Source organism: Mauremys mutica, chromosome 14 (assembly GCF_020497125.1).
Source record: "Mauremys mutica isolate MM-2020 ecotype Southern chromosome 14, ASM2049712v1, whole genome shotgun sequence".
NCBI lineage: Eukaryota > Metazoa > Chordata > Testudines > Geoemydidae > Mauremys > Mauremys mutica.
In genome coordinates, this window is record NC_059085.1 from 14,773,748 (window position 1) to 14,798,333 (window position 24,586).

Sequence of the window (24,586 nt, forward strand, 5' to 3'; positions counted from 1 at the left end):
CCACACTGGCGCTTTGCAGCGCCGCAATTTGCAGCGCTGGAGAGGGTATGTTTTCACACCCTGCTGCAGCGCTGCAAATTTGCAAGTGTAGCCATGGCCTCAGATTTAAGGTGCCCATGCAGCCTTAAGTGTGCCCCCTCGGGCATATGCATTATGATACTGTATTTAATTACAAATTCATACTCTCACTTTGCCCACACAAAGCTCCTGTCTCATTCAGTGCACAGTATGGACTTTAAGGGCCTGGAATTGAGTTTGCACAGAATCTTAAACCTGGCATTTCCTAACTTCTAAATTCTTTGTTGTGCAACCTAAACATTGTTGCAATAAAACTTTTTGTATATAATATTTATCAAGTGCGTAGTAAAGATTTCAAAATTAATATGAGATATTTGAAGTTTTAGTTCATCTAACTTAATGTAAGTGAGGTGTTGGTGAATTTGAAGATTTCTGTGAATACATAGACTTCAGTAGCTATTCAAGAGTTTAATTTTTTTGTAGTAATTAGTGTTATAGTACCAGAAATGCCAAATCTTGTGAATTAGAAAAATCGTTTCTCATGATTAAATAAAATTAAACCTGACTCATGATGTTGGGATAGAACTCTCAAATGTCAGGATTTTCTTTTCTTTTTAAGAAAACCCTGACATCTGAGAGTTCTATCCCAACATCATGAGTCAGGTTTAATTACTTAGAAATCGCTGTCAACCTGCCCCAGGTGGCAGGGGCTGACAGAAGGAACCTCTCCTTGCAGGGCTCCCGCTGTCAGTCCCAGGCAGCCAAGGTTTCCCTACCAGCCTGGGAAGTGAGAGAGGCCATCCCCCACCCGCCCGCCCCAGGTCTGGGGAGGGTGAAGAACCCCAAGAGGCGCAGCGGTGAGGCTATGAGAGCCAAAGTATGGGCTGAAGGAGGGCTGAAGTGAGGACGGTGTGGGGTGGGAGGGCTTTATTGATGATGGGTGCTGAGCAGATGGGGTGCATGCTGGGAGGTGAACTGAGAGCAGTTGGGAGTGGATGGGGGCTGGGGGACTGAACTGAAAGAGAGCTGAATTGAGAGGTTGGGTGGGGCAGAACTGATGGGGGACAGGATTAATTGCTGGGCAGGAGGTGGGCAGATGTGGAGGTGAGAGCTCTGCACCAGGAGCCAAAAATCACCTCATCCAGTACATGTGGAATAGTGGGCAATATTCAAAATTCAGGCTTACAAAACACAATATAATCTTTAAAAAAAACCTCATGATTTGGGGGGTGGGGAGAGGATGTGGAGTCTAACTCAATTTTTGATCGCTTGAAGTTGGCAATATTGTAGTACTGTATATTGGAAGTTGAGCAATTAAACAGGCTTTAATTATCTAGTAATTAACCTTTGTATAGGATTTTATGCAAGTTTTAAGAGAGTAAATTTCAGGATAGATGGGATGAAAAAAATACAAAAAACTGTCTGGATCCTTCACCTGTTCATTTCTATACCTGACGTTTGGTTTTTAAGAAGAAATGAACTTTTTCTGGTATTGGCAGACTCCTCTGAAACACATTTATTGGTAGTTAAAGTTGAAAATGTATTGTTACTCTCCTTGGATTTTCTAGGTATCTTTCTTACTTTTTAAAAAAAGCACCACGCTGAAAATTGGATAGGTCCATTCAAAAAGGGAAATCAAGCTCAGTCAGATGAGGCCAAATCAGTGGTTCACTCCTGCGGACATCAGCAAGCCAAGAGTGGCATGTGCAGAGGCAAATGAAATAACATTGGATATGGAAGTAGTAGATGGAGACTTATCCCTTTCCACATGTCCCTCACCAATCCTCTACGTTTCCCAAAACCTCAACTGCCCTTTCACACCTGCAGTCCCCTTTATCCACTCTAAATCCGACACCCCACCCTTCCCCCACAAATTTAGATAAAGGAGCACAGTTTCCTGGCACCCTACAATGTTCCTCTCTCCCTGTTGTCCTCCATAAGTTTGTCCCCATCTTAGGTCCACGACCAGCTTAGGCTCCTTTTCCTATATTTTCCCTTAGCCTGCCTCCCCATCCATATCCGCCTTCCATCTACAATTTGGCCCCAGTAGCTGCTGAAAAGCAGGGGTCAGAAGCAGGTTAAATTTATAAGGCTGTGCTACCAAACCTGCCTATTATTAGGTTGCCTGGCATGACCCATTAAGACAGGGGTGTCCAACCTATAGCTCCGGAGCCACATGCGGCTCTTCAGAAGTTAATATGCCGCTCCTTGTATAGGAACAGACTTCGGGACTGGAGCTACAGGCACCAACTTTCCAATTTGCTGGGGGGTGCTCACTGCTCAACTTCTAGCTCTGCGACAGGCTCTGCCCCCACTCCACCCCTTCCTCTGAGCCTGCAATGCCCTCGCTCTTCCCACCCCCCCACGCATGCCAAGAAACAGCTGATTGGGAGGTGCGGGGAAGGAGAGGGAGGCGCTGATTGGCAGGGCTGCCGGTGGGCGGGAGGTGCTGGAAGCAGGATGGGGGAGCTGATGGGGGGCTGCTGACGTTTTACTGTGCCTCTTTGGCAATGTACATTGGTAAATTCTGGCTCCTTCTCAGGCTCAGGTTGCCCACCCCTGCATTAAGACCTGGCTTTCAGTTGCTTATAAACTTCCAAACCAACCATCTGGGATGAAGCTTTTTATGAGTTTCTGCCTCGGTGATTTTTTTTTTTTATTTTATTTTTTAAGTTTCAGCCAAAGTAATTACGCTATTTGTGAAAACAAGGCTAAGAAAAATGTTTTTTTCAACATTACACCAAAATTCTAGGAACATAAAAACATCAGATTACTGGATTACCAACAATGTTCCCTCTAATTTTTTCTATCCATGTGCAGAATGAATTTTGTTAAGAGTAAGAGAGATACAAAAATTATGAAAAAGGCATAGACCAGTCAAAAAACAGCACTTTGAAAGAATTACAAAGAATATATGTACATGGAAGGAAGTATCAAGAAGTAACAACAACAACAGTGTGTTGAGAAGTGAGAGTGACAGAAACACAGTGTGTGAATGAGAGAGAGCGAGCGCGCCAAACAGATGTGTTGCCTCTTTACGTACATTGCCCTTTTAAGTAGATCGGCGCTCAAAGCAGATAAGGCAGCAGTCACAAGCAAGCTCCCTCCCTCCCACTCCTGAGCTCTGTCATGTTCCCCGCCCCTGCTCTGCAGAGATAGGGGAGCAGGGTGAGGGGGCCTGTGGAAGCCGTTCCATACACCTGATCATCTTTGTTTCCCTTCTCTGAACTTTTTCTAGTTTCATTACATCATTTTTGAAGATGAGGCAACCAGAACAGGATACAGCATTCAAGGTGTGCGTGCACCATGGATTTATATATGCTATTTATTAGGGCTGTCTATTAATAAATTTCAACTGGTATTCTATTGTTTAACACTGCAATTAAAACTGAATTGCGATTAATTTTTTTGAGTAATTGAGAGTTAACTGAGATTGAAAATGTAGAAAAACATCCAACAATATTTAAATATATTGATTTCAATTACAACAGAATACAAAGTGTACACTGCTCACTTTATATCTTATTACAAATATTTGCACTGTAAAAATGAAAACAAAAGAAAGTATTTTTCAATTCACCTCATACTAGTACTGCAGTGCAATCTCTATCCTGAAATTGCAACTTACAATGTAGATTTTTTTTTTTTTAGGTTACATAACTGCACTCAAAAACAAATCAATGCAGAACTTTAGAGCCTACAAGTCCACTCAGTCCTACTTCTTCTTCAGCCAATCGCTAAGACAAACAGGTTTGTTTACATTTATGTGAGATAATGCTGCCCACTTATTTACATCACCAGAAAGTGAGAACAGGCATTCACATGTGACTTCTGTAGTCGGCATTGCAAAGTATCTACATGCCAGATATGCTAAACATTTGTATGCCCCTTCCTGATTCAGCCCCCATTCCAGAGGACATGCTTCCATGCTCATGACGCTTATTAAAAAAAAAAAAATAATAATGCGTTAGTGACATTTGTGACTGAACTCCATGGGGGAGAATTGCATGTCCCCTGCTCTGTTTTACCCACATTCTCCCATATAGTTCATGTTATAGCAGTCTCGGATGATGACCCAGCACATGTTGCTCGTTTTAAGAACACTTTCACTGCAGATCTGACAAAAAAGCAAAGAAGGTATCAATGTGAGATTTCTAAAGATAGCTACAGCATTTGACCCAAGGTTTAAGAAATCTGAAGTGGCTTCCAAAATCTGAGAGGGACGAGGTGTAGAGCAAACTTTCAGAAGTCTTAAAAGAGCAACACTCCGATGCAGAAACTACAGAACCCGAACCACCAAAATAAAAATCAACCTTCTGCTGGTGGCATCTGACTGAGATAATGAAAATGAACATGTGTCTGTCCACACTGCTTTGGATTGTTATCGAGCAGAACTCGTCATCAGCATGGACACGTCCTCTGGAATGGTGGATAAGCATGAAGGGACATACGAACGCATCTGGCATGTAAATATCTTGCGACACTGGCTACAACAGTGCCATGAGAACACCTTTTCTTACTTTCAGGTGACATTGTGAACAAGAAGCGGAAAACATTATCTCCTGCAAAGTAAACAAACTTGTTTGTCTGAGCGACTGGCTGAACAAGAAATAGGACTGAGTGGACTTGTAGGTTCTAACGTTTTACATTGTTTTTATTTTTAATGCAGTTTTTTTGTACTTGTTTTGTAATTTTATATTTGTAAGTTCAACCTTCATGATAAAGAGATTGCACTACAGTACTTGTATTAGGTGAAGTGAAAAATACTCTCATTTGGTTTATACAGTGCAAATATTTGTAATCACTTTGTTCTCTGTGTTATAATTGAAATCGATATATTTGAAAATGTGGGAAAATCCAAAAATATTTAAATAAATGGTATTCTATTAAGTGTGATTAATCACTATTCATTTTTTAAATCGTGATTCTTTTTTTAATCGATTGGCAGCCCTACTATTTATATATGCCATTATGCTATTTTCTGTCTTATTTTTCCTAATAGTTCCTAACATTTAGTTAGCCTTTTTGACCACTACTGTGCATTGCACCAAGCTAAGTTTTCAGAGAACTAGCCACAGTCACTGCAAGAGCTCTTTCATGAGTGGTATCAGCTAATTTAGAACCCATCATTATAAACATGCAGTTGGGATTATTTTTTCCAGTGTGCATTACTTTGCCCTTATCAACACTGAATTTCATCTGCCATTTTGTTGCCCAGTCATCCTGTTTTGTGAGAGCACTTTGTACCTCTTTTCAGTCTACTTTGGGCTTACCTATCCTGAGTAATTGTGTATCTACAAACTTTGCCACTTGACCCCCTTTTCCAGATTACTAAATATGTAAAAAGCACAGGTCCTAATGCAGAATCTTGGGGGACTTTGCGCTTTACCTCTCTCCATGGGAAAATGACCATTTTTCCCCCCCTATCTTTCAACCAGTCATTGATCCATGACAGGATTTTCTCTGTTATCTTATGACTATTTAGTTTCCTTATGAGCCTTTGGTGATGGAACTTGTCAATGGCTTTCTGAAAACCCAAATATACTATCTCAGCTGGATCACCCTTATTCACATGCTTGTTGACACCTTTAAAGAACTAATAGATTGCTGAGGTATACTTCCCTTTACACAAGCCATCAACTAGACATAGGGTGGCCAACCTGTGGCTGTGGAGGCACCGACTCCAGGGCTGGAGCTACAGGAAGCAGCTTTCCAATGTGCTGGGGGGTGCTCACTGCTCTGCCATAGGCACTGCCCCCACTCCACCCCTTCCCACCCCCTCTCCTGAGCCTGCAGTGTCCTTGCTCTCCCACACACACACACCCAGCCTCCTGCATGCCACAAAATAACTGATTGGGAGGTGGGGGAGGGAGCGGGAAGCACTGATCCGCAGGACTGACGATGGGTGGGAGGCACTGGGAGCGGGGTGGGAGCGATGATGTGGGGCTGCTGACGTATTACTGTGGCTCTTTGGCCATGTACATTGGTAAATTCTAGGTCCTTTTCAGGCTCAGGTTGGCCGCCCCTGAACTAGAACCTTCTCCACACAAATCATGTTTGCTTATTTGTCTGATAATTCTTTACTATAGTTTCTACCAAGTTGTCTAGTACTTAAGTTCAGCTTACTGGCTTGTAATTGCCAGGGTTAACTTTTTTTTTTTTAAAAATGGCATTACATTACTACACTACCTTCTAGTCGTCTGGGACAGAGGTTTGTTTCAGTGATAGGTTACGTACTACAGTTAGTAGCTTTGCAATTTCATATTTGAGTTCCTTGAGAACGCGTGTGAATATCATCTGATCCTAGTAAGCTATAGCAACCCAATGCTTTGGAGGATAAACTTGAAATTTGGCAGGGGGTCTGTGTTAGGGATGTGCCTTTTAACATCCCAAGCAAAATTTGGGCAGATTTTCATAAGTTATAATCCTTTGAAAAACTGCAGTTTGCACATGCTCAATAAAGATTTGCTTGAAATTAACAGCTAAAATCTCCAAAGATGCAGTCTTCTCTGAGCATATGGAAGCCTATCACACATCCTACTGTTGACCAGACTACACATATAATCAATCTCAACGCAAATGAGCAAGCTCCCTCCCCTCACAGCCCCCACCTCTGACAGACGTGCAAGCGTACCATCTCCAGAGCGAGCACACTCCCTCCACCCAGGGCTCTCTCTGTAATGTCTGCTCCCAACTGCTCAGGACCAAGCACTCGAACAGAAGACCAAAAGCCTGTCTCTTCTGTGCTCTCAGTGACTCTACTGGCACACCAGCAGCATGAAGAAAGCCATCTGGTTCAAATACAGTGATAACTGGGCTGACAACTTGACCCTAATTGTGATTTCAACAATGAAGTATGTAAAAGTTCAAAGAAGTCACAATAACCTATGCTGATGGAGAAAGGTACAAAAAGTAGACAGACTGAATTAGTCTAAACAAAAAGGCCTACTGATATGGTTCAAGGACTAAAATCATGCTTGATAAAAAACAGAAGATGTGGAACTCGTGTGACGGATATTCAGTGTAACTGGTGGACAAACAAATGAGGGGATAGGCTATTCTTCCCAATCCTCTCTTTTTTTGGGTGCTGGAAGAAAGACTTTGTGGGGAAGTAAGGAAGAACAGGCGGAGGCTACTGAAGCAAGTTTCACCATCATTATTACCATTCCCACTGTCTCCTGGACCTTCATCACCCTGATCCTGAGAGATGTCCTCACCAAACTGAACTAAAAAGAGAGGTACTCAGATGAGATCACAACCCCTAAGAGCTGCAGCTCAATCCTAAACACCATCTGACATGAAACAGGATCAGACTTCAACAGCAGCAACAGCTCCAGCCCATCTCATCTCAACTCTTCTCTTCTCCCCGAAATGACAGTTACCATCTAAAAGACTGTCAAACACGAGTCCTCCTAAAACTCTCTCCAGCTAAAGGGAAAGGGAACAAGAAATGCTGTTAAAATGAAAGCCTTAATACTTGATATTCCAAATGCTTTAACTGTTTTTCCTTCTTTTCTGTATCTTTAATATTAAATTGCCTGTATAGGGAGGGAGCTGTGCAGGCTGGAAATACCCTGGTGAGGAGACAGATAGACAAGGGTCTCCACCCAAGACAGGCAAAAAAGGGAAAAGCAATATGGGCACTGCCAATATGTGCATTCTGGGCAATTCCTGGATCAAGAGGTTACAGAATGTGTAAGAGCAAGGAGTATACCATACCATGGAGATTGCTGACTACAGACTGATTTGGCTCGGTATGCAATTTTTAGGACATATGTTCAACAGCCTAAATGACTACTCACACCTACCAACAATGTAGTTTTTCCTATCCAGAAAACTAGGAAACTAAATAGCAAATACACACACCCACGCCCACCACCACCACTACATTAAACACAGAGTTATGGTTCAGCAAAACCTTGAACTTCTGAAAACAAGGAAATCCACACTTAAGGTTTCTCATACAACCATAACTCTGCCCTCTTTCAGCAATGCCCACAAACACCTGTCCAAACACATACCTTTACTCTGCCAACTCCACAAGCTGCTGAAAGGTACAAGCTTTTCACCTCCTTTCACAACTCACTCATTATGACCCACAAGATTCCATATTACACTATTAAAAGACAAGAAGGGGGTGAGAGATGGAGTCTCGTGGAGCTTGTATAGCCAATATGAATTATTTGCAGGTGGAGTCAGCATGGCCCTGAGACCCAGGATGTTAGGGAGACATGGACACAGGTAGCTAGCCCGAGCAGCCACTAGTGCCGCAATATCCACACTTCTATTTTTAGCATGCTAGCTCAGCTTGAGCTACTGTAAATCTGTCCACACTGGGAACTGCATCTCCCAGCTGCAACACAGACATACTTTTACTTGGGTTGCTAGCCTATGCTGAAGCCCATGCCACCATGTCTACACTGTTACACCTACTAGCAATATTAAAGCTAGCATGGGTATAAACTACTTGTGCTATAATCACATCTTCACTAACAAGTTTTTACATCTCTGCCTCTATTCCCAATTTGTTTAAAAACAGGTGGGGTGACACTTTTCCGAGCTTGCAGATCTGTTGTGATAATAATCCATTAAGTTGGTAACTGAACACGTGTAGTTCCCTACACAAGGAGAGCAAGGTTTGAAGAGCCAAATTAGGGATTGTGTTCTCCCTACTCTCTGAAGCCCGCCTCACTGCTCAGCAAGCAGTGGGTAGATGGTAGGAGCAAGAGATGCATATTTACAAAGATCTTTCAGCTATTTCCCCATCCCTAAGAACAGAGCAGCAGCAACAGTGCAACTGTGCAGTTGCTTCGCAACATGCGAGAGGGGCAAGAGGATATGATTCCAAAACCCTTAACTGTTCCCAGTCCAGCTAGTTGAACAGGGCACAAGACAAAGGATTTAAACAAAGAAGGAGAAAAAAAAGTTACACCACCAATCCAAATTGTTAAACTGATAATTTAATATTATTGTTTTTGGTCAATACATTTTATAGTAATACTGTTCTAGTCTTCCTTCAGTGTTTGGCAGACTTAAAACACTTGTGTATTTTGAGGAACTGAAGTGAACTAAGACCTTGTATTGAGGCTTTGAGCTCTGCAGTTGCTAAGCATAATAAAAAATTAACAAGATCATAACTTCACTTTGTTAATCAACTGGCAGAGTGAGCAAGGCAGCTAGAAATAGGAATCAGACAGAGTGATATGGGCAGAAGACATGGGGATTGAGAGAGGCAAGCAAGCCCGGAGGAAAACTTTCTTTTGCAGTATGTTTCCTGCATTAAGAGTTTGCAGGGCAAAATGACTGGTCATTCAGTTTCCTCCATATCAATCTATGAGAAAGCTACAAAAGGAAGCCAACTAGGACTAGCATAATCCACCTCTGTATCAAGCTCTTATGCAGAAAGCAAACCCACAAACCTTATCTCATTGAAGAACTTGGATTACAGGGTCTGTGTCTATCACTGAAGGTCCACAAGGTATTTACCATAAAGTTACAACACTGATTTATAGAAAATCTAGAGATTTCAATGTTGTTGTTTTTTTAATATTTGCTACTCTGAAGCCTGTACAGATAGTTTAAGGTACCTGGCTTTACAAGTGAAGGAATACAATAGCTTACTTTAGTGTTAAATATTTTCTCTAAAATATGACCCTGTGGCAATATATAGCTTTTCTTAGCACTTGTTTGGAATGACCTGCATACACTCAAGTGGCAAAGTCATAGGTGAGCAATACAGTCACCCCAAATGAATGTTAAATCATGCAATCATGCTATCACTTCATCTTCCAAACTCCTCAATCCTCTATATCAAGCAGACTTATAGAAGCCCTTGTCCTTAAGATGTTTATACAACATCCCTGTAATATACTAGTTAATTACAGGCAGCAAATAGATTCTGGTATTTCCAAATCCCAAAAGCACTCAAACATTTTGTTCGGAAGTGTTATTGATAGTGGCTGAAATATATGCAACTTCATTTTATTGTTAATTCAGAACAATTACTGTCTTTAGTACCTTTATACCACAAGAGAATTCAAAATCCAAATGCTATACAGAATATACACAACTACCTGTTATCTCATTAAAAAAAAAATAGCTTCTAAAGTACACCACCAGTTTTTTGTACTAGAAAAAAAGTGCTCCCCTTCTAGCTTTCTAAAGAAGCAACAATAATTTATGCTCAGACATTTTTATTATCCACATAGCCCTTCAATTTTCCCCCTAACAACTCAAAGAATGTAAGTGATCTCATACCAGAAAGTTATATATCAACACTATTCTAAAATAATTCTTAAAGAGAAAGGTAGGCATCTAATGAAAGATAAGGATTCTGGTCAGAGCATATATTACCAAAGTTTGAGTAAGTGTGTTACAACCCACTATCCTCAAATATAGTATTTTCCTAAGATCCAGGTTATCATCATCATATAAAGCTCAGTGTGAGTTTATGTACGTTTTGTGAGCTTGTACATCACACACAAAACCACCATATTAACAGTAACCAATAACATCCAATCAGTCCATGGGCTGTTTTTCCACACAGGGAAATGAAAAATTGTCCTGATTTTTTATCTTTTACAAAGCCATGAGTTACATATTCATCAGTCGAAATGTGAAGGCTTGCAGTATGACAACATACTGAATTGGGGAGGGGGGGCGGCTAAAAATCAGAATCACATAAGAGCAACATCTTTTAACGTGTTCCACAAAAAAATTAAGATATGGTATACAAGTTTACCTTTAATTTAATTTGTTTTAGACTATTTCTTCTCACCAGGAAACAAATGTTTCCAGAATGAGCTCTAAATTAAATTCTCAAACCAATATAAACATCAATACTGAATTTTTACAAATAGGAAACAAGCTCAATATTTTTAGCAAAAAAAATCAAAAATATGTTTGCCTCACATGCTGACGTGCAAAAACATTAAAAATTGTGGATATTTTGTTCTCTTTAACACACACAGTCTTGGACACAAAGCAATTTTGGGCAGCAGGCTTTGAAACCTGTTCAATTTAGGGTTACTTTTCAATCAGTGCTACTGAGATACTTAATAGAATAAACCTTGTACATGATTACATTCCAGCTGTTCTGTTTTCAATTAATGAAATGTACAGCCAACAACACAGCCTGCAAATCTACTCCCGGTTCTCTGCAGTTTTCCAAATTTAGTCAGAGCCTGGTCAAGTAACTTTGGAAAGTCCAACTGCTGAGAAAAGTGCCACAATACAATATTGCATAAGAATAGTATATAGTACATATGAACAGACAGATGTGTTCAAGTTGGAATAAAGTGCTGGCTTGTTAAAAGCTTGCTCCTGCTTGTGATTTTACTAAGCTTTACTGATCATTTCACTCATCTTAAATTCCACTGTCATTTGAACTTCATATGGCATGCTTGGGCAAATGCAATGACTTGGATGTTGTTTTAGAGACTGGGCTTACTGCCAGGTCTCCTCTGTCTATACTCCCTTGGCCCACAAGAGTGGCTTTAGACAACATCTCCCTTATTTACATTAACAAACAGCAGTTTGACTGCTTACATCTACTCATACAACTCACTTCTTTAAAAGCAACACTGCTAATCTGCCCATCCACTCCTTTAGTATGATCTAAATCTTGGTTTGTAACTACCATGTAGCTGTAGAGAACACAAAAAAGGAAAGGAATACAAGGTTCAAAGCTGAATCCACATTACCTGTAAGGAATCCGCACCAGCTTTAAGTGCAGAGTTGTTTTCTTTGAGAGAGCTATCCTCCAGTGAGGACTTCTGAAGAGCAGAAATGAATCATTCTACATACCCACCCCCCCACACACACAAAAGGAGCCCTCCTCAATTTATAAACAGTGAGATCTGAACAACAACAACAACAACAGGACCAGTCCACAAGTGTGAAAATCTGTCAGCTTTCCTCGGTAATTCAATCTTTTGGATTCTTCTGAAATATTTTAGATAAAAATGTTGTACTGTTAGCCAGATACCAATAAAGGATGCTGGATAAAAAGGTACCCTAGCACACATTTCATTTTTGCTCTCTCTCAGACCAACTAGTCCTCAATCAATACCACTCTAGTACAGTCTGAAGTGCCAAGGTTTTTGCCACAGATCCACAATGTTTTCAATCATATATATGATACACAGCTGTTCTGTTCCCCACCTCCCCTCAGCAAACACTATAAACACAGACTATGATTGGTCTCTCTTCAGCTGTTTTAGGGAAGGAAGGGCAGAGAGTGCTCTTTCAGAACATATTACTTTCTCATCACACGCTTGCAATGTCAGCAAACTAGTTTTCACTATATGCTACTAGCACTCAGTTCCATCCAGTTTTGTTAGATTGTTAGAGCACCTCTGGTTTAAAAAAAAATCAAGGCATAGTGGAGCAAAGCGCAACAACACAGCTAAAAGCAGCAATTAAGAAATGGATGGACGAAAAAGACAACGGGTCTAGAGAGAACAACAAGAATGGGGGGGGAAAAAGGTGAGAAAAACCATCTCTACAGAGAATAAGAGATGCATAAAATAATTAGAGTGCAAAAATGTTAAGAAAATTTCAAATATGTTAACCAAAATAAAAGTTGTGTTATGTTTTGGCTGAGAATCAGATCCCTTCCCCTCACACTTACATAGGTCTGAATCAATTTGCAGTGGGACTAAAAATATAGTGAGAATGATTTATTACTAACCTGTACAGTGCCACAAGTGTGCAGAGTGCTTAGCAAAAATGTGGCAAGTCTCTGCTTCAAAAAGCTGATTTAATTAAGCACAGGGGGCATGCCCTATACTTAGGTAGCACACAAGAGTCAACAGATTGCAAACATGAGCTTTGCGCCACCTTTGCTTATGCACACACTTAACTCCAGCATTCGCTTTGTGCGCAACAGCTACACCCTAGCATCTGCAAAATTATGGTTTGTTGGGGGTTTATTTTGCTTTTAGTAGGCAGGCAGCAAGCCCTTTATCTAGGACAGGGGTCGGCAACCTTTCAGAAGTGGTGTGCCGAGTCTTAATGTATTCGCTCTAAATTAAAGTTTCATGTGCCAGTAATACATTCTAAAAACATTAAAAGGTCTCTATAAGTCTATAATATATAACTAAACTATTGTTGTATGTAAAGTAAATAAGGCTTTTAAAATGTTTAAGAAACTTCATTTAAAATTAAATAAAAATGCAGAGCCCCCCGGACTGGTGGCCAGGACCCGGGCAGTGAGAGTGACACTGAAAATCAGCTCGCGTGCCACCTTCAGCACCCATGCTATAGGTTGCCTACCCCTGATCTAGGAGGAATTTAGATGTTTATCACCTCATCAGAAGCATTTAGGGACATAAATGTATAAGACAGGCATTCAACAGTCTAAATATTCCACTGGTACTTAAGAACTGATATCATTCAAACCTATAAAAATGCAGCCAGATGTCACTGTGGCAGTCACCATGTAAATATTTGTAAAAATAAAGGCTTCTTTAAAGGACAATAAGTTTCTGCTTCTAACTAGAAAATGAGTCATTAGCCCACACTCCCTAGTACAGAGACCTAACCAGGGGAAAAACAAAAACAAACAAGAAACTCCCACAACAACTCTTAATTAGCAAACTTAGAGTATCAAGTCTGAATAATAATTTTAAAAAGTAGAGGTTTTCAATTAACTGAGATCCCTATCCAGCATAAGGCACTGCTGCATGGAAGAGGTGAACTGTACTAACCCTACTGCTGGACTGGAGTCTAAAAGACCAAGACTAACTTAAATGTAATTTTAAAAAGAAAACTTTCAATCTAAAGGATGAACAATGGCGTGAGTAGTAAGCAATTTATTAGTTACAATGCTATTCTTTTGTTTTAGATTACTAAATTGTGTGTGCAAGTCCCAAGAAATCTGTAAGCTTTGTCTATTTAAAATGCATTAACGTCTAACTATAACATTAGTGTTTTTGCAAATACCATACCTACTACAAAACAGTAATCTTGAGAGTAAACCTGTGTAAAGGCATTTTCAAAGGCACTCATTTTGACAAAAGTCAAACTAAGATTATCTAATCTTTACTATGAGATGTAGCAAAGATGGAGATAAAAACTGTAATAAAGAGTTTGTGATTTCCGCCCCCCCCCTGCAGACATCAACCCATAATCAGTAGATTGCACTATGCTACTATACTGAAAAACATGATGGAAGTTAAAATACTGTACCTATCAAATTTCTACAAGATCACAAAGTATCACAGCCGTGCATCAGACAATATTTTTAGCTGCACCATCAATAGCAAATTGCTTATGAGTGGCTGATAGACAAATGGAAGACTTGATTTGCAAAACATTAAAAGTCACAAGCTGCACAAACATGTTTTTAAGTTAAGTTCACCTCCACACTACATACAAACAATACATCCAATTAGCAACAAGTCTGGTTATTACAGGTCTGAACCCTGCAAGATACTGAGCACCTCCTAGGAAGTGCTGCATGCACTCAATTCCCACTGACTACAATGAGAACTGAAGGCCATCAGCAATTTGTAGGACTGGGTTCTTTGTAGGGAAGATAAAAATACACGTATTTATAAACTAATTAACACTTTATATATAGGTGTGCTCGTTGTCCAACTCAGGTAACATGGTATGCCTCATCTTAGGTACCATTTTTTAACATTCTATGTACACCATACACTGTCACTGTCTTGCTTAAATGTATATTGATTTTATTTGTAAATGAAATTTCCTTACATATTGACATGCAGAGCCTCATTTACATTATTCAACAGCGAACATTGTGAAGCGTCAAATATTACATAAAAAGTTTGAACAGTCAAGCTTAATCTTTCCTAAGAAAAAACACAAATTTGGTATCACCCTGTTTAGTTTTAAAAACTTTAGTCCCTCAAGTTTGTAATTTGTACTTTCGAGAAAATCTAAGTAACATTTGGCAGAACTAAATATACAAATGAAAATCTATTGGATTGTGAGGGAGCATTAATATTACAATTCCAATACTAGTTTAAAGTTAAGATACTATATGCAACTCTTAAGGAAATCATAAATAGCTGCCACTATCGAACTGTTTTAGTTTTATTAAATTCTGGGTCTTAATATGCACCTCTACCCCGATATAACGCCACCCGATATAACACGAATTCAGATACAACACGGTAAAGCAGTGCTCCAGGGGGGCGGGGTTGCGCAATCTGGCAGATCAAAGCAAGTTTAATATAACATGGTTTCACCTATAACGTGGTAAGATTTTTTGGCTCCTGAGAACAGCGTTCTATTGGGGTAGAGGTGTATTTTGAGGTCAGCCTAAAATGTTATAGTAGAACAATACTGATCAATAGTGCTGTGAGTCAAAGAGAAACTAAAACCTTTATTAGCTAGAATTCCAAGTATGTGTTTTGGCTTTTACACATTCCAAAAATGAAGAATATTTGTGTCTTCACTATGGCAAGGACAAGATTACTACACTATGCCAAGGAGTGGGGACGGAGGAAGCACCCAGAATTTGGAACTCTCTCACAACCCTCCTACTCATCTGACTAGTTTATTAATATGGGAAATCTCTGACTTTAATGGAACTAAGTTTCAGTACTAAAAGGTTGCAGTATTAGACTTTAGATTGGTGGATACTGCTAAACAATCTTTCATATAGACCACCCTAACAGCAATTACTATTGTTCAGATTAACCAGTACAAGCACAACTACGCTAGTCAAGTTGGTCACCATTCCTGCAATCCAGCACAAAAGCATTACACACGAATTTCAATGAACTACTGTGGAGTAATGACATCACAGGAAGGGAGAAAAGAGGGAAAGAAAAAAAATGCTGTTATGACTGATTTTGGTTTTTAAATTCCTCTTTTTTGAAACGTGTGTCAGTGTGCCCAAAGTCTTCAATTGGCCTCCGTTGGACAGGAGTTTTTTTAAAAATGTAATAAATTAAATACACTGAAGAAGTAGATGGCTTTTTAGTTCTTTGAGTCAGTCTGTACATTCATAGTTCTAAAATGTATAGTCAGTCCACATACCGCAACAGTATTCTTGACTAGATAATTGGAAAAGTGATTTTAAAGTTAGAAGTGTCAGTTTAGACTTATCTTCTATGTTATTATCAAAAAATGCTAATGTTAGGCATTTCTCCCACATGCCTAGAAGTTTTCTCCCCACCATCCATCCAATATTTCCTTTAAGGAGGAGCACAGCACAAGGTAAGAGTTTAAACAATTCTAAAAGCTTCCCATGGATTGGGAAAGATTTATAGTTAGGTTTCAGCTTCTGAAATATTTAAATGAAAAATTATGTTTCTAATACAATAGTTATAACTTTTCCCACTGTCATATGTCATGTACATTTTTACAGTGTATAAAACGAGGGTAGATTTTTTTAAACTGATATTTTTAAACTGATTTATTTCAAAATCAGATTTTGATTTAAATTATAGTACATTTTACTTTTTAAAAATAAATGTGTTTAAAATGAAATCTGAATCTAATACAAATATGTTAAGGCCTAAACTTGTTATAAGAGATTATAACATTTAAATAAAAAATAAATATGCTAAATTAATTAACCTCTTATCAAAAACTGAGTTAAAGGCTGTTTTTTCAGGGAGAAAACCATCTAATACTACCCTGAATTAGAATGAATGTCATCAAATACTGTCTCCGTGGACAGTTTACAGAGGATTCCTTTCAGTAGGATCAAGACAAACAGCAATGTTAGAGACTCATTTTTAAATGTGTGCTAACTTTGATATTAATGGAAAATATGCACACATGATAAATGTACTTTAAAGGTGTCATGACTGTTTTTAAGCAGTATGGATTTGTGGAAATATTCCACAATGAAGTGAAATAGAGGCACAGTTACAGAATGCTACATAAATGTCAGCACTCATCCTCTTGTGGAGAATTAATCCTACAATATGAGCTAATTACTTATGCTAAACAATCTGTTCCACCTTGAATTTTGCTGTGACACTCTGAGTACCTTTCCCAGACTTGAAGAGCTCTGTGTGGCTCTGTCTCTCACACCAACAGAAGATAGACAACATGGGTGAGGTAATATCTTTTATTGGACTAACTTTTGAGGTTAGGCTTCATAAATATGGCATAATATGTTATGTACTGTGTTACGGTCTTGTTTTGTTTAATAAAAATAAAATGTATACACTGTTGACTGTGTTTAATTAAATTCCAGTTATTCTAATGCAGCCTGACACAAATCATGAGCAAAAAGTTAATTATCTAATAAATAGCAATATATCTTTCACCATTTTCTAACATACTAAAATGTATAATTAATAAGAATCTGAAAAGCTATATAATTGCTTAAATAAATGTATACAGCAGGGGTAGGCAACCTATGGCATGAGTGCCGAAGGCATCACGCGAGCTGATTTTCAGTGGCACTCACACTGCTCAGGTCCTGGCCACCGGTCCGGGGGGCTCTGCATTTTAATTTAATTTTAAATGAAGCTTCTTAAACATTTTAAAAATCTTATTTACTTTACATACAATAGTTTAGTTATGTATTAGAGACTTGAGAGAAGGAGACCTTCTAAAAACGTTAAAATGTATGACTGGCATGCAGAACCTTAAATTAGAATGAATAAATGAAGACTCAGCACAGCACTTGTGAAAGGTTGCTGACCCTTGGTATATAGTTATAGTGCACTCTCCCAGGTAGCAAAAACAGGTACCAAAGATAATGTAAAGGCTCTATTTAGTTGTAAATCAACATGTTTTAATGGTTGTATGAGAATGCATCTTGCTTTAGCAAATAACTGAAAGATAAATGGAAAAGTTGATTAAAACTGATTATTTACATCAAGGCTTTCCATTTAGTGATTTAAATAATTATTTAAATTGCCTTGATTTAAACCTGTCTACCCTGCATAAAATAGCAAACGGACAGGACATAAAATATCCTATTACACAGCTGACCACATCAAAAAAAAATCGAGACATACAGCATTTATAAAGTTTGCCTCCAATTACCAGAATACACTCAAACAGAATAAACTAATTGCAGAGGATTGGCAGTTCTTGCATAATAGTATTTAGAAGCAGGGACCTGTCCCAACCCCGCTGTACCATGACTATGTATTTAGGAGTCCCAGGCTAAGTTCTCTATAAGCTGTGTGGCCATGCAGCAGCCTATTTAGCACCATGCAGTGCTCAGGGAACCCGCCTGGCCAGGACCTGCTGCAGCCAGGGGAGGGGCGCCCCTCCCCCAGCCCCAATCTAGCCTGACCCCCAACCTGCCACAGCCAGGAGAGGGGCACCCCTACCCCAGCCCCAGCCCTGCAGTGGCCAGGGGAAGGGAGCCTATCCTGTGCCTCAGGACTGGAGCTGCTGCTGCAGGGAGGGAGAGCAGGGAGCCCTCTCTCCCCGCCATAGCCCAGGAGCACCCTCCTGCACCCCAAACCTCTCATCATTGGCCCGACCCCAGAGCCCACCCCCCCAGCCAGAGCCCTCACCCCCCCGCCACACACCCTGACTCTCTGCGCCAGCCCTGAGCCCCTCATCCCCGGCCTCACTCCTGAGCCCTCACCCCCCAGACCAATCCTCTGCTTCAGCCCTGAGCCCCTCAGCCCCAGCCCCGCACTCCAACCCTCTGCCTCGAGCCCCCAGCAGAGCCCACACCCCAGCCACAACCCTCACAGTCCAAACTCTGAACCCCTCGGCCCCACCCCCAACACATTAATTTTGTTACGTGCACCCATGTGGAGGTAATGTGTCACACATCACCTCCATATGGATGCACATAAAATTGATTCTGCACATGTGGGGAAAATCAGAAGGAACGTGGATCCCAGGTTGCTCCTGGGCATACCAGTCCTGATCACCTTAATGGATACGCAAATCTATTCAGCCATTGCCCTAAGCTCTTCCATATGAACTGGCTCATGTGATGAATAGACAAATATCTAGTTTACAGGATTGCCTAAAAAATGTTTTCAGCTAATTTTCTTTTTGCAAGCAAACAAACATTCTTGTAACGCAACAGTAAAATGGTTGATCCAATACTCTCACTAAGTTGTGTCATTAAATTAGTAATACCTCTACCAAATTTCTATTGAATTTTTGACCAATTTGGTTTTTGTTCTATATTAATTTGAGACATGATGCTTTATTCTCAGTTGTCACTATGTTTTTATTCTCACTAGATAAACGCTGTTCCATATCCTATTCACAATTGCTATAATTTTTCCTTTGTTTTCCATTTGAGTTATATGCACACTATTTATATAGCACCATAACGTGCATGCTATTTGACTAACAAAAGCCAGGGACCCTGGAACAGCAGTAGTCTTGTGATAATAAAAAAAATTTCCATCTGAAATGCTCTACATAGGCAGCAACATGACTTAGTAAAAAGTGCTTTTTTAAGGGTGCCATGCATTTTGTCTTAATGCCAGACTTCCTAATTTACTGAAAGTTAGGAAAGTGTTTAATATCATACAACTTTAAATATATATGGTCAAATACATATTAAAAATACAAATAAGATTTTTATCAATTTATCCTGATACTGTAAAAGTGTCTCTACTACACATGGGGCCAAGTGAGAGAACAGAGTCAGAACATGGCTGCACTATTTAGTAGACTAGACATAACCATATTTCAGCAGTGTCTTGAAACCAGGCTAAACAACAGGCCAATGTATTAACTCAGTTAACACAATTTGGGCCTTTCCACAATAGCTACCACAATTAGGTCAGAGAACTGTATTTTCACAGTGACTCCCAACTTGCATGTAGTTGTGCAAATGAGTCCTAATATGCCATACATTCCTACACCATACTTATGAATTATTTTTAATTTCTGGTATTTTTCAATAAGTAAGGGGTTCTGTGTTTGTTTTAGAGGTAAAAATATCTAGAGTACTAGCTGAAACAAAACAGGGTAAAAAAAAAGCATTAGAGTGATGCAAGCACATCTAACAAGAAACAAATGGTTCTCATCTAAGTGATATCTTTGAAAGTGAAAAAACCCTGATCACTCAACAGGAGATATGTAAAAGCTGTATAGAGAAAATAAACCCAGAACTACTAGTAGCAAATGACACTTTTAAATTTGTTGCACTATGTGTATTATAGATTTTACATTGCAACACCAAAATACATTTCCCACTTCATCCCTTACTACCTACCAATATCACTTGGCTTCTAATCTATGAGGAACAGTTTGTTAGTGAAACTGAAATCTGGTACCATTAAAAAAAATGGCATGAAGAAAATAAAGAAAGCCTGCACTAATCCCAAAACACTGTGTGGTGGGATAGAATGCTGTTCAGTGGTACCAATAAATATATAGCTAGACCATAATTTCTTTGTACTGTGTTGCTTCCTGATGCAAGCTCCTACAAGGAAAAGACTGCACATCCGTGCTCTTCAACTTAACTCAGTGTCTCTCTTGGTAAGTTAGACGCTGGGGGCGGGAGAAGCCCACACTACACTACGTCCTAAACAACACAGTGAGGTTCAAGGCACGTACAGAGACTCCCTCCATTCCTAGTTATTCTAGGCCAGTTTTTGTTTTTACAAGGCATTAGGGAAAGAGGCAGACAGTCCCTGAACGGCCCAAGTGCGAGCACGCTGCAGGCGGGGGTCTCCTGCGCTTCGTGGATGATTACGGAGGCCTCTGGGCTCGCTGTGCAGCGGTGACTGGGCCATCCCCGCGTTATGCCTCTGCAGCCTGGCGTCCGAGGCAGTGGCAGGGAGGCGATACTGCCCGAATGGAGGCTGCTGGTGCGCGACTGTCGCTGCCACAACCAGAGCCCCTCAGCTCAGGGGAAACCGGCGGAGCAGCGCCCTAAGCAGGGCGCCCTGCAGCAGGGGGAGGGCGCAGAGTCTCGTCACTCCTGCCCCACCAGGGCTCACCCCGAACCGCGAGCAGGGCTGGAGAATCCCGACGGGGGCCCCGCGCCATGGGGAGGAGCGTTCCCCACCGAGTGCTAGGCAGCTCCCCCCGGCCCAGCCCGGCCCGGCCCCTCGGAAAGCGGCAACCAGCGCCCCGCCTCGCACCGCCACAGCCGACCGCAGCCGCAGAGACGCACCTGCAGGCCCCAACGGCGGCCCCGGGCCCGGCTGCCCGTCCTCCCCGAAGATCAGCCTGAAGTCGAACTCGTCAGTGGCGCCGCAGTTTGCCGTAGTCATCGGTTTGGCCGGGGGTGTGAAGCGAGACCCAGTCCCCCCGGGCCGCGCCGGGCTCCGGCTGGGCTGGGCTCCCCGCCGCGACTCTCAGGGCCGCCTCATAGCACGGGATCGCGAGTGGGGAGAGCGAGCCCCGGCCGCGCCAGCTCCCGACCCTGCTCCCTCACTCGGACTCCGTCTGTCACTCAGGGGGTGGGCAATCACTACGGGCCGAGGTAGGCCCCGCCCCTCCGCGGTAGGCCCCGCCCCCGCCGCGCTGTCACCGGGGCGCACGCGCTAGCGCGACCCTTGTTGGTCCCTACCGCACCGACCACCCCTCGCGCTCTGACGGCCCCTCAGGCGCGGGGACACTTCGCCGAATCGCCCCGTCCTTCTCCGTCCTCTTCCCTCGTGCGCTGACCACGCCCCCCTTCCCTGATGCTTTGGTACTGGCAGCTTCTGCACACGCCCTAACTCCACCTCTTCTCCTCGCGCCTGCGCCGCACCCCCTCGCCCGCTACCGTTTCCCACACTCGGTCTCGCAGACGCTGTGTTTGGCTCATGACGTAGCCCCAACGGACGCTCTCCTCGTGACTTGGTTGGGGGAGGGGAAGGAGACGCGTCAGGGCAGGCCACGTGATACAGCGCGAACCTTCTGCCTCCAGGCCCACTGGGAGACGTAGTGTTTAGGCCCAGCCTCCTCCGAGACCGGGGGTGGGGCGGGTGTTACAGGGAGCTGGGCGGGGCGCCGCCCACCGGAGCAGCGACGTCTGACCGCAGCCCTCAGGGGAGAGAAGCGGACAACTGGAGATACCAAAGCCTGCCCACCCCCCAGCACAGCCGGGAGCACGGCCCCACCCCGCCCAGCCTCATCGCTCCTCACCCCCCTTAAGTGTTCTGTAAGGCGCCTGGTAGGGATGCAGGTCCCAGGATATTAGAGAGAAGGTGGGGGAGGTAACATCTTTCATTAGACCTGCTTCGGTTGGTGAGAGAGAAGCTTCCCAACTGCACCGAGCTCTGCCTAGTTCCAAACCTTGTCGCGCTCCCCCCCAGAGACTGGTCCAGTAAACATTACCACCTCATGCACCTGTCTGTAATATCCTGGGACCAATATGGCTACAACACTGCAAACAACAAAGAAAGAGACCAAATTTTTCCCTAAATAGAAGGCAATTAAAGTACTGTTACTTTTATTAAAGCTCATTTGATTAAATGAGATTTTTAAAATTATAGTTTTTTCTTTTGCTCAAATGAAGTGTTTCTTTCCCTCGGGTTTTACTAATCATTAAACAATGGAAAGGCCCATACTGATTCTTCCCTTCAAAGGTGAAATTAACACACCCTCCTTAACTTTAATTGTATTTATTACTGACCACTGAAGAATTTCACCTCATTTTCAGTGAAACTAATTGACATGCAAGTAAACTGGTACAACAGGAAGATAAGGACCTACTGGAATTGATCAGTGATCTGTCTTTAAGGTGAAAAACATGACACTGTTGGTGTAGTTAGGGGGAAAATATAGTAGGTGAGTGTTTTGACAAACATTTACTTGCTTTCTTGTAAAGCCTTTTGATAAGATCTGGCTATAAGATACGTTTAAGAGCAATAAATTATGATGAGTAAGGGGGTAAAGTCCTACTGAGGGTTTAAAACTGAGAAATAAGTGTCAATTAATCTTGCCCATCAAAGAGAATAAATAGGGTATTTGATCATTTTCATATCTAGTCTAATAAATATTATATATTTGAACACCACTAATGACTGACATGGAAGTAGACAAATGAATCAGCACAAGCAGATGAAATTTAATTTTTGATTAAACTAAATTAGAGAGTAACTATTGGGTACTGCTATCCTCTGAAGTGTCAGGCTTCTTAAAGAGAAGGCTTGAATAATTGTGAGTAACTTAAAGTATCTACTGTGCATCATCAGGAAAAAAAGTCTGATGAGAAAAGGATAGAAATCTCAGAATATTGAGGTTGTACAATAGTATACCCTTAGTTATGTACAACTTTGCCTCATTTCAAGATACATGTGAAAATTAGAAGTACAAAGGAAATTGTCTTATTTATAAAAACAATATAATTAACACACCAGTCCCTGTGACTTAAAAACAGAAGTGAGACCATAGTGGTATAGCCTAACAAGGTTGGTTGGAATCTGCTGTATAAGAAACCCCACATCTGAATATCTTCCAGTTATCCCTCATTTTGAGCTAAGACTCTCACTACAATGTGCTATGGGATAATGAAACAAAGGCTGCTAGAAATAACAGACTAATCTATAGAAATTTCATTTTGAAGCATTTTAGGTTTATGCTAGGAATTGAAGACAGCACTAGCCATGCTAATGGGACTTAAACACCACTTTTTATTTCTATCAGAATGGGTAGAGATGGAGAGGATTAATATGGCTCCTTGCATGTAATGTATCTGAGAAAAAGGCAATTATGATGTTAGGGTATATTGGGCAAAGTATTTCCAGTAGAGAAAGGGAAACATTAATGCTATTTTACAAGGCAGTGATAAGACCTCATCTAGAATACAATTCTGGTCACTCATATTAAAGAAAGATGAATTCAAGTTTGTAAGCATGTGTGGCTGTCCCTCCCTGTCAATCTGAGGGAGGCCACCCTCCTCGCTAGCACACACCTATGAGGGTGATCTAAAAAGGACAAAATTAGCTGTTCCTAGTATTCAGAGCCTCAGGCTGGGCAGAACAGTAAAGCAATATATGGGCTCCAGCCCTCGCTCAGTGTGGAGCAGCAAATAGTTCGGGGCTCTGGTCTCAATGAGCACCAACACAGCCTAGGTAGGGGTGAGCACCAACACAGTCCAGGGGCCAAGCTCAGCAGACACTAGACTAATACAGGTCTCCTGGCCTAGTATGGAGAGGCTGCCACCCCAGGGGTGAGGTGGCAGAAGGGATGCAGGCCCATCCAACTCCACCGCATCCTAGTCCAGGGCCCTAACAGTGGCAGAGTGGTCCACTACTGGGTCAGTCAGGATCTACCCACAACACACTGACCTGTATCAGGCCAACTCTCAACCAGACTGTCATCTAGTTTCCCTGGGCTACTTTCAACATCCCCAGGGTTTGGTACCTTTACAGTGTTGTTGTCCTCCATCTCCCCAGGGTAGGTGGCCAGCAGCTCATTGGTGTCTCAGTCATCTAGCTGCTCTAGGAGCTCTGGCCAGTCTTTAGGTGGCAGCTCCTTGGCATCTCCATCACCTGGGAGCCCTGGGAACATTCACCAGTCCTCAGTACGGCCAGGGTCGTCTTCAGGCTCCAGCCGGTTGCATCTGTCTCCCTTAACGGCTCCAGCCCAATTAAGCTGCAGGGCTGGCCTTTTATACTTCCCCTTCCTGTACCACCACTCAGCTTCCAGCAGGTGAAGTGTGGCATTCCTGGCTCCACCCAGCAGGCAGCCCCTCCTTGTC

The 24,586-nt window shown here is 41.8% G+C and overlaps 1 protein-coding gene across 3 annotated transcripts in view; it reads right to left on the minus strand.

Moving 5' to 3' along the window:
- Window positions 1-21,611, minus strand: part of NFATC3 (nuclear factor of activated T cells 3) — a 151,149-nt gene extending 129,538 nt beyond the window's left edge. Inside the window, exon 1 of one of the 3 annotated variants that reach the window (XM_044987265.1) lies at window positions 21,068-21,608. In XM_044987265.1, the coding sequence (XP_044843200.1) occupies window positions 21,068-21,167 (100 nt within the window). In that variant the 5' untranslated portion in view covers window positions 21,168-21,608. Of the gene's footprint in view, window positions 1-21,067 lie in introns of all 3 variants that reach the window. The other 2 variants (XM_044987267.1, XM_044987268.1) reach the window with 2 other exon arrangements.
- Between the last annotated feature and the right edge of the window lie 2,975 nt (window positions 21,612-24,586).